Source organism: Ochlerotatus camptorhynchus, unplaced genomic scaffold, assembly GCF_037179485.1.
Source record: "Ochlerotatus camptorhynchus isolate MF236.1 unplaced genomic scaffold, CSIRO-AGI_Acam_v1.1 ptg000259l, whole genome shotgun sequence".
Taxonomy (NCBI): domain Eukaryota; kingdom Metazoa; phylum Arthropoda; class Insecta; order Diptera; family Culicidae; genus Ochlerotatus; species Ochlerotatus camptorhynchus.
Window position 1 is genome coordinate 358,611 of NW_027040749.1, and position 15,200 is coordinate 373,810.

Consider the following 15,200-nt stretch of genomic DNA (forward strand, 5'->3'; position numbering starts at 1 on the left):
CAAAACTCGCGGAAATGAAGTCGAAAGAACAGCTCGTGCGTGATAAAATCTTGCGCATTCATCACGAGAACAAGGATCTCTCGCATCGTTGCATCGCTAAAACGTTGGGAATCGCGATTTCCACGGTGTCGCGAGTGATTAAGCGGTTCGAGGAACGGTTGACCACCGATCGGAAGCCCAGAAGTGAAGGAAAAAGTATTCCGTACAACACCAAAAATCACAACCGCGTAGTTGGGGCCTTCAACCGAAATCCGAACGCCTCCGTTAGGGATGTGGCTAAGAAGCTGCACCTAAGCCGAAGTTTTGTCCAGAAGGCCAAAACTAAGGCTGGGCTTCGAACGTTCAAGGTACAAAAGGCCCCTAATCGCGACGAGAAGCAGAACAAGTCCGCCAAAACCCGTGCCAGGAAGTTGTACCTCAACATGCTGACGAAAGTTGAATGCTGCATCATGGACGACGAAACATATGTGAAGGCCGACTTCAAACAGATCCCCGGCAACCTGTTTTTCACGGCCAAGGATAAGTTCAGCGTTCCGGAGCATGTCCGCACTCAGAAGATGTCCAAATTTGCGAAGAAATTCCTGGTTTGGCAAGCCATCTGCACGTGCGGGAAGCGGAGTGCACCTTTCGTGACCCAGGACACGATGAACGGACAGGTGTACATATTTAAAAGAGTGCCTCCAGAAGCGGCTGCTTCCTCTCCTGAAGGCCCACAACGTCCCAACAATCTTCTGGCCGGATTTGGCCTCATGCCACTACTCCAAGGACGTGCTGAAGTGGTATGCGGACAATAAGGTCAATTTCGTGCCGAAAATGTTCAACCCTCCCAGAAGTACTGGGCGATTATGAAGCAGCACCTTCTTAAACGACCTAAGGTAGTGAAGACAGTCGAGGAACTGAAGAAAGTATGGGTTTACATGCAAAAAACGGTTGATTCACAGGTTGTGCAGAATCTTATGGCCGGGGTTAAGGCCAAGGTGCGGGCATTTCCGTATGGACTGTAAATAAAATACGAGTAAAATGGTAAAATGAAGTTTAATAGTTATTTCTCAATCCCTGAAAATTTGATGGCAATCGGATGAAAACTCGAATTTTGCGAATCAATTTTGTGTGTGGCAATTTCATCGTGGACACCCTTTAATGGAAGGCCAGCGACTCTCCGACGCACCCATAGACGCCACGGAGTTGGGGGGTTGGGAAGGAAATGTGTCAGGATGCGCTATAAGCAAGCGATGCGACAGTAGTAGTAGTTATGTGGAGAGCTTGGGAGTGAACCCATGATATTCTACTCAGTAAGCAGAATCGGCTGCTACTAAGCTGACCGAGCTCATCGTAACACATCACCGAAACCGAGCTTTTTGCCAGTGCGAACCTCAACCTGAGCCAGGTTTTAAAAACAAACGAGCGAACTGACGTTTGTCAGAAAACAAGTAGACCCAATCTTGATACCCGATCCAGGTTGGAACTGAATAATAAACGAATTCGCTATAAGCGTTGCTGGTATCCAGTAAAAAATCGTTTTGCTGGACATTATTAAGCAATTCAAATTGCTGGAAAGCGAATTCAACTTTGGTGTGTAGTAAAACCTAATAATCCTTTCCTCCCCAAAGACCGTGAGGACGTTGCCTGCGTCCGAGGTACTTTATACAAAGGTGACACACAAGAAAGAAGTTTGTTTACTAAAATTAATTAGTTATAAGGATTTTGTATGGCAAGTTTTGTGAATTTCACATCAAAGATTGATCACTTACGTAGGAAATTGATTTGGTTAGGCATTTGTGACCAGTATTTTAGCAGCCTTTCGGTCGTATGAAATAGGTCCAAATCTGATGCAGGTTTAAAAAACCTGTTTAAAATACTGAATTGCCAAGACAGGAACAATGTAAAAACACTTAGATATATATCATAACAATTAAGGCTGGTAAGTTACTGTAGTAACTGGAGCACCTAGGTTAAAAAAGAAATGTAATTTATTTTAAATTTGGAACAAATAAAGAGTTAAAAAAAAAAAAAAAAAAAAAAAAAGGTCCAAATCTGTCAAAATCCACCCGCAATTTTTTTTTTCTTGCATTGCTTCTGGAGAACTACTGAACTTCTCATGAGCCCGATTCGGCAAACATTTCAAGGATGTGAAGGCTTTAGTGCTTCCAACGCTCAAGTATTCTGGTGTGGTGTGGGCGCCGTATTATCAAAACCGGAATAAACAGAATTCAAGCCGTCCAACGGAAGTTCGCATTACGTCACCTGTACTGATCTTCCCAGCTATGCTGATCGATGCAGGTTGATTCATCTTGATTCACTGATCGTTAGGAGAGATGTAGCCAAAGCTTGTTTGGTCAGAGACTTACTAACATCCAATATCGATTGCACAGAGCTTCTTAGGCAACTGAACGCGAACATCCGCAGACGTACCCTTCGTACCCATACGTTTCTCAATATAGCTAGATCTAGGACTAATTATGGAATGCACGAACCAATCAAGAGTATGTGTCGGTTCTCTGTGCAATTTCACAGGTAACTGATCAGTAACGGAGTATCAACTACAGTTTGATTCATAACCCCAAAATATAAGCCTATGTAAAAAATGGTTGAGATTGATGAACATTTAGAGGTCGTGCAAATGGTTTGAAATTTGTATGGGATTTTTTTTTTGTTTATTAATTTATTTGATAAGGCTCAACCGAATTAACTTAACAGAGCCGAGGATTCTTGGTCACTATACAATACATCACTAGGGGAAGCTCACCGGCCCAAAAATAAAAAAAATATTTTCGGTACGTTTTTATTTTTCTAAAAATATTGGGAAAAATTATCAAAAATCCAAGAAAATCAGTTTCTTGCTTAGATTTTTGTCAAAAATTACATGCAAAAAAAATTTTTCTATCCCATCATGAAAAAAATTGGACTCTCAGAAAAACCGAAAAGTTGATGTTTTGTGGTTTTTTGAGTCCAACTTTATGCCATAATGACTTATAAAACATGTTTTTGCACGTGAATTTTCTTTAAAAAATTAGAAAAAATGTGATTTTTTTAGATTTTTGATAATTTTTTTCAATATTTTTAGAAAAATCAAAACGTAATTATTTTTTTCGAAGCGGTGAGCTTCCCCTTAAAGCTATAGTCAAAAGGTACAACACAATAAACACTTTATCTTCCGCTATCCAAAAAGCCTCCTCCATCAGAACTGGAGTCGCTTCCAGTAGTTTCATTGTATGGCAAATTGTTGTACGCCAACGAGGGTCAGAGCGCGTCCATTGCAGCAATGGACGCAAAATGTGGTCAGCACTCACACACTCATCACGAAACGGTTGCTTTCCAAAGTCGACGACGCATCGACCGAAAGAACTGCTGATGAAGAACAATGAGGAGGACCACACAATGGTTGCTGCCGAGTAAACAGACGATCGCGTAGCACACATCGAGAGTGGCCTGCTTTTGTTGACAGCCGAGTGAACACTGATTTGTATGGGAATTACTATGGAAGAATTTTGAAAATCATATATAGGGGAAATGGCTCTAATGTTGGCCTATGGATCTAAGATTGGGCCCATCGCTACAAATCTGCTATTTATCAATTTTATCTAGATGAACGCGTCATTGGGACGGTACTAATGGATATTTTTGATCGCTATTGAAAATTTAGTCGATTGTTGAATTTATGTAGGGGCCCAAATTAAGAGCATTTAGGCCGACATTCCCGACAAAATTTAATATGTTTTTTTTACGACAATGAACAAAAAGCCTGTCAGTTTTACAGCATATCAATAGATCACAAAATAGAAGTGCGAAAAAATTACAAAATATGTTAGATTGACAGATGAAATTGTGTAAGAAAACAGCACCAATTTCATTACAACACAGGATAAGCATTGTCATGGCAACCACATATCAAATTATTTTATCATTTGGAAAATTACAACAAGCAATGTAAGTGAAACTTAATAATTTCTTTTACAATCATCAACCATTCTTATCCTTGTGATCAGGGCTGTCATTTGATCTCTCAATGCGCGCAATGTACTGATTTTCTGAAATATACAAAGTGAGAATCAAGTAAACACAAAGTTGGCTTGTTTTTCACCCTGCGCAAGTGTAAAGTAGCGGAGAAGAGAAGACAGACACACACCCAGAAATAACGAAAGCTCAATGTGTAGCCATCGCTCCGATGACTCCGACCCAAAGAGCGCCACTCAGTGTAGGGTTGCAAATGGGAAACACAGCAAAAAGATAAAATTCTTCTTTGCTATGCCGCTTGTTTTATAATATTCGCTGCCTGCGCCACTCGGAGTGTACCTCTCATTGTGTAGATCGCTTTCTCACAGATTAGTTGGAAAAAAGTGTGCGAAGTAAATGGGTGAACTGCACACTCTTTGTCGAGTGTTGTGAGATGCATACACAAAGTTGCTTTGCTTACGCTCTGAGGTGCTTTCCAGCTCTGCTTGTGAACGTATCACGATTATTGCAATTTGGTCCGATAAGGGCTGTTAATTGCTAACCGTCGCTAACGTCTGCAATGCAGTTTGGGTTGTTTATATTTAATTGAACACAATAATATTTTTATCGATCCCATAGACAGTCATCTTAATTTTTAAATCAAGATTTAAATTTTTAATTTTTGTCACTAAATCTATTAGTTGACAGTTCGCTCCCATATCAAGTTCCACCGAAGGGCGCTAAAATGGTGATTTTTGGTTAATTTAATCGCACTTATTGAAAATTTTTGAAATTTTGGATCTCGGTTCCATTTTAATGCAGATTACGAATATGTATTTACCTCCATACCCCTCAACAACCCAATGAATCAAATAAACAACCCAACAATGTCGATTTGCCAGCGAGAGCAATGGCTTTCGAGAAATCACCGAGAGAAGTCATTGTTTACAAAAGCTGTTACGCCCTAATTCCAGCTCTAATTAGAAATGTTCAAAATTCATTTGTAAAGCACGATGTAATCAAAAACAGGAAATTTGTTTAATTGCAATTACCTGTAGCCTCGAATGAAGTTCATCGGCCATATTAAGCGCACTCTTGCCTTGTCTCATTCTGTTTAAGGTTCAATTTACTTTGATGCATTTTCGAAAAATTCAAAAGCAGTTTTTTTCGACGCATTCTTTCAGATTGCTAAAAGCTCGCGTCATTTTGTGTAGAATAGCAAAAGGAATCGAATAGTGCGAGCATTTTGCAATCTGGACTAATGCGTCGAAAAAAACTGCTCTTGAACTTTTCGAAAAAGCATCAAAGTAAATTGAACCTTAAGTCATATCAGTCCGCTGCTTTGAGTGCAACCGAACTGCAATTTTCTACGTTCTTTCACCACTTCTCACATGCAACCGTCGTCCAGCTGATGTACCTACATGTTCGTCAACATAGTTTGTATTTGTTTAATTTTCGTATTTACTCGGATAGTATCGATTACGTCACTCCACCTACCGGAACAACTGAACATGACGGGAAGCATCTATGGCCTTGTTGATGCAACCACCACGCGTTAGAGTAGAGTTCCTGACTATTGCAATGGATTCCAGAATACCTGTCATGACATTTTGGGTTGCAGCCTGTTCCAAAACAACATTGAAAGCTTTTAACCATTTCCGTCTGTAGCCTGTTGTTTTCATTTTCATCATGTGGGTAACCACTAGCCTATATATTTTTGCGCTGTTTTATTTTTACTCACAGTCGACCTGCTTATTGGCGTTGGCGTGTATTAACTCTTTCTCTTTCTCTCCCTCTCATTTGAGTCCGTTTCAACGACCACGACGTACGGAACAAGACATTCGAATTTCGAATGCAACCATCCAGCTTGATTAAAAAACATCCTACTCTCGAGTCTCGCTCTCTCGATAGGTCGTAAAATTTTATTTGGCTCTCGTATTTGGCTTGCGGAAAATTATTACACATTGAATTAAACACGTTTCGGCCTGGCGAATTAATTGATCTGGCGAGTAGATCAATGTATCTTCCACCCGCTCTGTGGAATGCTTGGCAGAAGCTCTATAACACTACATGTAAACAGACGAAAAGGGTGAGCGGAGTGTGCACAGCAAAATGTGGGTTTCAATTGCTACTTTTGTATTTTGTATTAATGACAAGTGCTAGTATTTAGAGTGCAAATGTAAACATTCTGCTAATTAATCTTAAGGCCTAAGAGATTTTATGCAAAATGAATGATCTACAACGACCAGTTATTGCTGTGTACACCTTGTAAACCGTCTGTATGCAATCACTCCGCTTCAGGTGTTTGGGTTCGGTTACCATGAGCAGCAGTTTGTGGCAACTGAACTGGATCGAATCTTGCGAAGCTTCCTTACCTGTTTCTGTGTTTTGTAGTGTTTCCTCGAGAGGTAAATTGATCTTCACCATGGTCTTCGCACTATCTGTCGACACTTGCATTAATTAATAGACACCAGGCACCTTTCTAATCAACTTTCTATTATCTTCTCCCCCCACACAGGTCATGGTGATTATAAATAATAGATATGAGTATTTATCCATCCTGAAAGCGCCAGGAGTAAGAATGCAAACTCCTGTAGTGAGCAACAACAATTCTTCGACGACGACACTGACCCGCGACACGCTGGTACAGTCACAGCAACTACAGCAACAGCAGCAGCAGCAGAACCAACAGCTGAACAACAATAACAACAACTCACTGCTGATCAATAACAGTATCAATCTCGGCAACAACGGCAACGGCGTCAGCATAAACAACAATAACAACAACAGCAACAACAACAACGGCCTGCCGGGGCTAGCAAAGGCGGTGCTCATCTGCCGGCAGAATTCACATCCGTTCAACGTGAGTATCATCAGAAGGCGTTGGAATGCCTCTAATTAGCCTGACTCGGTTTTCCTATAAGAGACTATCGAGGGTGGAAGATAGAGGGATTGTACGAGTACTCGATACATGTACCAAACACAATCTCAATTGCTCGAGTTGTAAAGGGATCGGATTTAATTTGAACGAAAATTGAATGGATGAATGGTTTTAAAATTATCCAATCTATTTATAGATTGTTGCCGTAAAAATAGTATTTAATAGCATTTATCAGTTGCTATTTTGCTACTACGATCAAGGATCTCCGTGCCAAAAAAGGGCTCAGAAAAAGAACGTCATCTTAACGGGGCTATAAGCGTAGATTTGTTATGCTCTGCTGTGTCTCTTCTGCACTGTCAAATAGGTACTTCTCAGATGGTCCAGGATTTTTCAAAATTCAACTTATGATTCAGAAATGTATTCATTCTGCAATTGCAAACTGTAGTTTTTGTTTTAATTGCACTTTGTCAGTCCCCCTGAGTTTCTGAGTTCCATGAATTTTGGTCAAACACAGGATTCTTATGCTGAATCTTAATTTGTTTTATCAAGTCCTAAAGTCTGTTCCATTTAGAATTTGGCGGCAGAAAAAAACCAAGAGGAAATAACTTACAAAATCACACAGGGTTTCAGATTGTAGATTTTTTATTTAGCTTTAAGGGAAAAATACAAGAATAATTATTCGTCAGCTTTTCGGATGAATTTTTGAACTTTTCGTACTGCCAACTTTTTCCATCACTTGTCCAAATAAGATGGTGTTTTGATTGATTTGCTACATTTCTTCAATTTACGCTTAATAATTGGCCAAAAATTTTTCAATGTCACGAAAATCTGGACAATTTGGTGGATTGATATTTTTTCAATAAAATCGACATTATTCAGCTTATACCATTCAGTGACATCCCTGCTGCAATGGCAGTTTGCTAAGTCGGGCCAGAACTTTACGAGACCTTCGTGTGACTGAATAAATGGCGAAATTCTCTTCTAGAGACCAGTGCTGTAAATTCTCAAAATCAGTTGAACATTTTTGATGAAAATGATAAAAGCAGCTATCCGCTATCAACGGGGACCTCCTTCGAATGTATGGTATCAGTTGCTTAGTCATTTGACGAAGGCATGGATCATTTTGATTTGAGAAACGCCTGATATCATTCAATTGACGGTAACCTACACATAAACGGAGCTCTGGTCGACATTCCGACGTAAAAGTTAAGCCAACCCGACACCAACCTGACTTCTACCAAACCCTAACCCGATGTTGACCCGACATAAACCCAAAATTGACCAGACAACAGCACGACATTGGGTTGATATCGACCTTAAATTTACCTTCCATTGATCTGAAATCGGGTCGACTTGTCTGTTCGGGCCCATTTTTCTGGGTTTCTTCCATATTCCACTGCCGTATATATCAAATGATAGTGAGTGACTCAATTGACAGTGACGATGAGCTTCGAATGAGAAAGGGGCTCTTCAAATTATGGTCATGTGAGTATTCGTTTTCGCAGAATTGATTGAATGATTGTATTGGTTCATTGGCACTTCTCCGACATTATCGACGTCAGGACCTATCGTGGCGCTAACATCGACTCTGACCACTACCTGACCACTACCTGCGCCCAAAACTTTCCGTCATCAACAATGTACGGTACCGACGCCCGCCACTGTACAACCTAGAGCGACTGAAGCAACCGGATGTCGCCTTAGCATACGTGCAGAATCTCGAGGCAGCGTTGCCAGAGGAGGGCGAGCTCGATGTGCCCTCCCTAGAGGACTGCTGGAGTACAGTAAAAGCAGCCATCACCGACGCAGCCGAGAGCACCATCGGGTACGTGGAAAGAAGTCGACGGAATGAATGGTTCGACGAGGAGTGCAGAGCGATTTTGGAGGAGAAGAACGCAGCGCGGGCGGTAATGCTGCAGCATGGAACCCGACAGAACGTGGAACGGTATAAACAGAAGCGGAAACAGCAGACCCGCATCTTTCTGGAGAAAAAACGCCGCCTGGAAGAAGCGTAGTGCGAGGAAATGGAACAGCTGTGCCGTTCCCAAGAAACATGGAAGTTCTACCAGAAGCTCAACGCATCCCGCAACGGCTTCGTGCCGCGAGCCGAAATGTGCAAGGATAAGGACGGGAGCCTCTTGACGGACGGACGTGAGGTGATTGAAAGGTGGAAGCAGCACTTCGATGCGCACCTGAATGGCGAGGAGAACGTAGGCACGGGAGACCAGCGCAATGGAAGAAACGACTACGTCAGTGCAGCAGAGGACAGAACTGACCCAACTCCCACGCTGAGGGAAGTTAAGGACTCCATTCAGCAGCTCAAAAACAACAAAGCAGCTGGTAAGGATGGTATCGCAGCCGAACTCATCAAGATGGGCCCAGAAAAGTTGGCCACCTGCCTGCACCGGATGATAGTCAGGATCTGGGAAACAGAACAACTATCGGAGGAGTGGAAGGGGGGGGGGGGGTAATTTGCCCCATTCACAAGAAAGGCGACCATTTGGAATGTGAGAACTTCAGAGCGATCACTATTTTGAATGCCGCCTACAAAGTGCTATCCCAGATCATCTTCCGTCGTCTATCACCTAAAATGACCGAGTTCGTGGGAAGTTATCAAGCCGGCTTCATTGACGGTCGACCGACAACGGACCAGATCTTCACCGTACGGCAAATCATCCAGAAATGCCGTGAATACCAGGTCCCAACGCATCATTTGTTCATCGACTTTAAGGCGGCATACGACAGTATCGACCGCACAGAGCTATGGAAAATCATGGACGAGAACGGCTTTCCTGGGAAGCTGATCAGACTGATCAAAGCAACGATGGACGGTGTGCAAAACTGCGTAAGGGTTTCGGGTGAACTATCCAGTTCATTCGAATCTCGCCAAGGACTGCGACAAGGTGACGGACTCTCATGCCTACTCTTCAACATTGCTCTAGAAGGTGTAATGCGACGAGCCGGGTTCAACAGCCGGGGTACGATTTTCACGAAATCCGGTCAATTTGTGTGCTTTGCGGACGACATGGACATTATCGCAAGAACATTTGGAACGGTGGCAGAACCATACACCCGCCTGAAACACGAAGCAGCAAAGGTCTGACTGGTGGTGAGTACGTCAAAAACAAAGTACATGCTAGTAGGCGGAACCGAACATGACAGGATTCGTCTAGGAAGTAATGTCACGATAGACGGGGATACTTTCGAGGTAGTGGAGGAATTCGTTTACCTTGGATCCTTAATGACGGCTGACAACAATGTGAGTCGTGAAACACGAAGGCGCATCATCAGTGGAAGTCGTGCCTGCTACGGGCTGCAGAAGAAACTACGGTCAAAAAAGATTCACCCCCGCACCAAATGGTCCATGTACAGAACGCTAATAAGACCGGTGGTCCTCTATGGAAACGAGACATGGACTATGCTCGAGGAGGACCTGCAAGCACTCGGAGTTTTCGAGCGACGTGTGCTAAGGACGATCTTCGGCGGTGTGCAGGAGAACGGTGAGTGGCGGCGAAGAATGAACCACGAGCTCGCTGCACTCTACGGCGAACCCAGCATCCAGAAGGTGGTCAAAGCCGGAAGGATGCGGTGGGCAGGGCATGTTGCAAGAATGCCGGACAACAACTCTGCAAAGTTGGTGTTCGCTACTGATCCGGTTGGCACAAGAAGGCGTGGAGCGCAGAGAGCACGATGGGCGGACCAGGTAGAGCGCGATCTAGCGAGCATTTGGGCATGACCGAGGATGGAGAGCGGCAGCCGCAAACCGAGTATTGTGGCGTACTATTGTTGATTATGTCTTATCTTAAATGTGATGTTGTACAAATAAATGTATGTATGTATGGTTCATCTTCAATCGAATGATATGAAAATTAACAGCACTGCAGATAGAGAGAGAGAGAAAGACATTCCTCTTTGTAAAGTTATCCATTCAAAGTCGCTCCAGTGATGAAAATATTTGTTTTCTTTTCAAAACTGTAGATGCCTTGCCAAATCAGTAACTTGCGACCGAATTTATCCGTAAAGACAAATTTGAACTTACCCGGAGGTAAATTTTTATCCGGATTTTGTCCAATGTTTCATCGTGATTTTGACGTGAGTGTGCATAATTTGTTCACGTTTCTCGCGTTCCATATTCGATAACTTTGTATGAATCCTGAAGAAATTTTCACCACTGAATAAATAATCCTTGCAGATCAAAACGCCGTCTTCAAACCTTAAACTTGCGCATTCACACGGCGTGCCGCCCTCTCGGCAACGCGCTCAGTGTTGTGGCGGTTGATCTTCGCTACGACAACTACAGTAATTAATAAGAAGCGACCAAATACTAACTGGAACAGACTGTTCCAGGACACAAAACCTTTACAAGTCAGGTAGGGGAATTTACGTATTCTCGTCAATCTACATATCTCGGAATTTAAGTGTTAAATTGATTAGTGTTGATTCAAATGTTAAGCTTTACCTAATCTTCGCATATCTATAGTAAACTATGAGCCTAATCTATCAATTACTTTAAAGACAAATAAATTTCAACATCTGAGTGAAAAGTTATTTCCAAATGAGCAGTTGGTGTGTACAACTGTGCATGCCAAGCATGCGTGACTCTCTGCGCAAATCAAATGGAGAGTCACGTCACCACGACGTGACTTTTTTTCACTTCACTAGTGACAAAAATCACTTCGTCTCTCGGAATAACCCCAATTGTTCAAACCAGTTTGAAAGCGTTTTTACAACGCTCCAAACTACTCGGGTGCGTGTGACTATTTTCGCAACCCCTTTTTTGTTCGACAGCATTTGAACTGCGTGTTGACCAGCTGTTCTATTATCGACAATTCGAAATCAACCGCATTTTGTAGTGCGTATATTTAATTTAAATAAAAATGGAATGTTGGAATCGTTCGTCAAAGCCAATGAAACAATTTCTGGTCAAAATGTCAGTTGAGCATCTCATAATAAATTGTCCATACATATCCGAGACCAATACGGTATCGATTCCAGCATCAGAGATGCATTATCCAATGACCCAGACTGGGAAAGATCGCTTCTCGACTTCCTTATAGACACCGGTTATTACCACCAGCTCTCTAAATGACATGACAGGCTACGGACATTGGTCCTAACTGTCCTATAAATTTGAAAATGAATTCATTAGATCTTGTGGTACCGGACAACAAATTCGATCCCGACCATACAGAGGCAGTTGCACAATCGTGCAATGTGGATCAGCTGATCGACAGTCTATGCGATCCTCTGAACATCTCTTATCCAGCTTTCCATGCTCGGTAATGGCGGCCTGTTTGCATGAATAAATGTATCCTTTACTGTGCTCTTTGACACTAACTGGAGGGCATATGTTGTTCCATTTTCTTCTGTTCCTGGGAGAGGGAAAGGGAGGGGTCAAAATCCGAACATCCAGATAGTGTCAAAAAGCACAGTGAAGTGAAACAGGCCGCCATTACCGAGGATGGAAAGCTGGATAGAGAATCAGTCCAACCCATATGGAACAATTCCTGATGATTCATTAGCGTCACACTGACCTGGAACCTCCTGTGGCAATCCTCGTATTAATGGTTCCATTCGTTCGTTAACAGGTTGCAAGCCCTACTGAAACGTTTCGAGCAATAGCAGAAATTCTTTTCACCCGTATGGTCCCGTTTGTGACGTGCCGGCAGTAAGCTGGAACCACACGTTTGGTCACAAGCAGCACCCCGATACTTGCCGTTCACTTTCTATTTGTGGCGTCGAACGTAAGTCTGGAACGAACGCTTCTGGATGAAACCACAATAATTTCACCGTCAGTCCATCCGTATAGGCCTTGTACATCCTTAAAATGTGAGTGTACTCTTCCACTGGAAATAAACCGCCTTAAACACATGGTTCAGCGTAATGAGATTTTTGGCCTCAGATAGGCACGGTTTTACCATAGAGGTAACTCTAAGACTAGAAGGTCCCGAAATAACGTGCTCAACTTTTTGGCTCAGCTCTGGTACTCTCTTCGGTCCCAAGCTAATCGATTCACCCCTCGAAACATAGGAAAAACCAATAACCCCTCATTTTATCTGTCAAACTTTCATAGCGAATCAAAACAAACATTGCGTGGTACTAGAATTTCGATTAGAATGGGATACGTTAATCGTTTGCTTGAGACCAATAGGCTAGTCTAGTAGTGAGCCAATTTAAAATCGTTAGTTTACACCGGAAGCCGGAGACGGTTCGATTTCCGGTCCGGTAGAAATTTTTGGAAAGTTTTTCGACTTTCTTGGGCCATTTTACCTGCCACATAATATACACATTTATGCATTGATTGATATAGAAAGCTCTCAATTAATAATTGTGGAAGTATAAAAAGAGAGAGAAGGATTATTAATTTCCATTCCACTACCTTATTTGCTTATCCTTGACAGATACGCGTATTCGCCTACAATGTGCAGGCTTCTTCAGTGTCTTGTACTAATACTCGACTGTGGAAGTGCATCTACAACACTAAATTGAGTACCGGCAAAACACTCGCTACAGAAGCGTAAAAAGCCTAGAAGAAGAACGTTGAACATGTTTCTTTTCTGAACCGAAGGCGCATGGATTTTCTGGAAGATGCAAGGTTACTCGATCGCCGACAACATGCCTTCAGACCGGGACATGGGACCAACACCTACTGTGGGACCCTAAGTGAAGCACTTCAGAACGCATTCGCCAAAAATCACCACGTCGAGCTGGCCACCCTGGATATATCTAAGGCATACAACCGTGCTTGGATGCCGGGGGTGGTGTTAGAACAGCTCAAGAAATGGGGACTTAATATTCTGAAATTAATACAAAACTTTCTGTCACACCGTACCTTCCAAGTTACCCTTGGAAAATGCCACTCCAAGACCTTCAACGAGGAAACCGGGGTACCCCAGGGATCGGTAATTGCGGTTACACCTATTTCTCATAAGAATGAACGGTGTCTTCTCGCGGTTGCCGAAAGGAGTCCTTATATTTGTATATGCTGATGATATCGTTCTCATGGTGGTCCGAGCAACAGTCAGAGCATTGCGAAGAAAGCTTATACAAGCCACCGCCTACGTATCAACCTGGGCTTCGTCAGCCGGATTTCAGCTCTCCGCAAGCAAAAGCGGATATACACACGTATGCTCGACCAATCACAAGGTCCTGAGCACCAATTCACCATTCCATAAAACCATTAGAATCCTCGGAGTCTGCTTCGACCGTCACCTCACATTCGGCCCGCACTTCAACGAGGTTAAAAGCAGTTGTAAACAGCGAATCAACCTGCTGAAAACTCTGGCTGGGCGCCACCCAAATGTCAACCAGTAGACCCGTCTGAACGTCGCAAAAGCTATCATAAACTCAAGCCTAACATACGGGATTGAAGCAACCTACCTCGCAATGCCCCTGCTAGTGGAAAAACTTGCGCCTGTCTACCTTACGATTATCACCGTGCCTCCTCCCAGGTACCCCTGGAGTAGCTGCCTGTATCGAGAGCGGAGTGCTCCCCTTCAACAGGTACATAACCAAAACAATCTGCCATCAGCCACTGTGAAAACACGCCCGGTAGCAGGAGGCTAACCAACTCCTCAGAGAATCATCCAACCAAGTACTCCCACCGGTGTCCAGGGTCCACTGATGTGGAGCCTGCCAAAAATTCAAACCGATCCTACAATCAAAAATAAGTTTAAAGCAGGTTCCAACCTTTTAGCAGTAGCACAAACGGTCCTAGACCTTCAAAAACGAAAATACGAAGGATACTCAATTAGATACACAGATGACTCGGTCGCCCAGGGGAAGATGGGGATCGGGATCTGTGGTCCCAATCTCAGCGACTGCCAGACCAGTGTTCGATATTCTCCGCCGAAGCCGCCGCGGCTTTCATCGCTGCCACCACCTCCGATGAACGACCGATAGCCATCTTCACCGACTCCGCCAGCGTGGTTGCTGCTCTGGAGTCCGAAACGAGTAGACACCCCTGGATCCAGGCGATCCAGGAACATGCATTAAATAACACAACATTCGTCTGGAGCCCAGGACACTGTGGTGTTCGGGGGAATGTAGAGGCGGACCATCTAGCAGCCTCTGGTCGGCACATGGCCTAATATACGCGAGAGGACCTGATCTAAAAAAATGGTTAACCAAAATTATTGAGGATTCCTGGAGCCGCGACTGGATAGCAGCTAGAACACCAGCTATTCGAAAATTAAAAGAGAACATTACTAGATGGGACGATCCATCACTGCACCGGGAGCAGGTCTTGATATTCTGTCTCCGAACTGGCCAAACAAACATCTCCGAGATGGGCCTTTTAGAAGGATATGAGATCTATGCCTCAAGCCGCAAATTGTGGAACGCTTCATTTGTCATTGTCCAAAGTATGAAGGAGCTAGAACATGCT

The 15,200-nt window shown here is 43.3% G+C and overlaps 2 protein-coding genes across 3 annotated transcripts in view; both read left to right on the forward strand.

Moving 5' to 3' along the window:
• Positions 1-15,200, forward strand: part of LOC135705161 (ATPase WRNIP1-like) — a 293,614-nt gene that overhangs the window by 73,586 nt on the left and 204,828 nt on the right. The window lies entirely within an intron of this gene.
• Slmap (Sarcolemma associated protein) overlaps positions 1-15,200 on the forward strand; it is a 95,165-nt gene that overhangs the window by 67,618 nt on the left and 12,347 nt on the right. For both annotated transcript variants that reach the window (XM_065226748.1, XM_065226749.1), the window contains one exon: positions 6,452-6,796. In XM_065226748.1, the coding sequence (XP_065082820.1) occupies positions 6,455-6,796 (342 nt within the window). In that variant the 5' untranslated portion in view covers positions 6,452-6,454. The remainder of the gene's footprint in view (positions 1-6,451; positions 6,797-15,200) is intronic.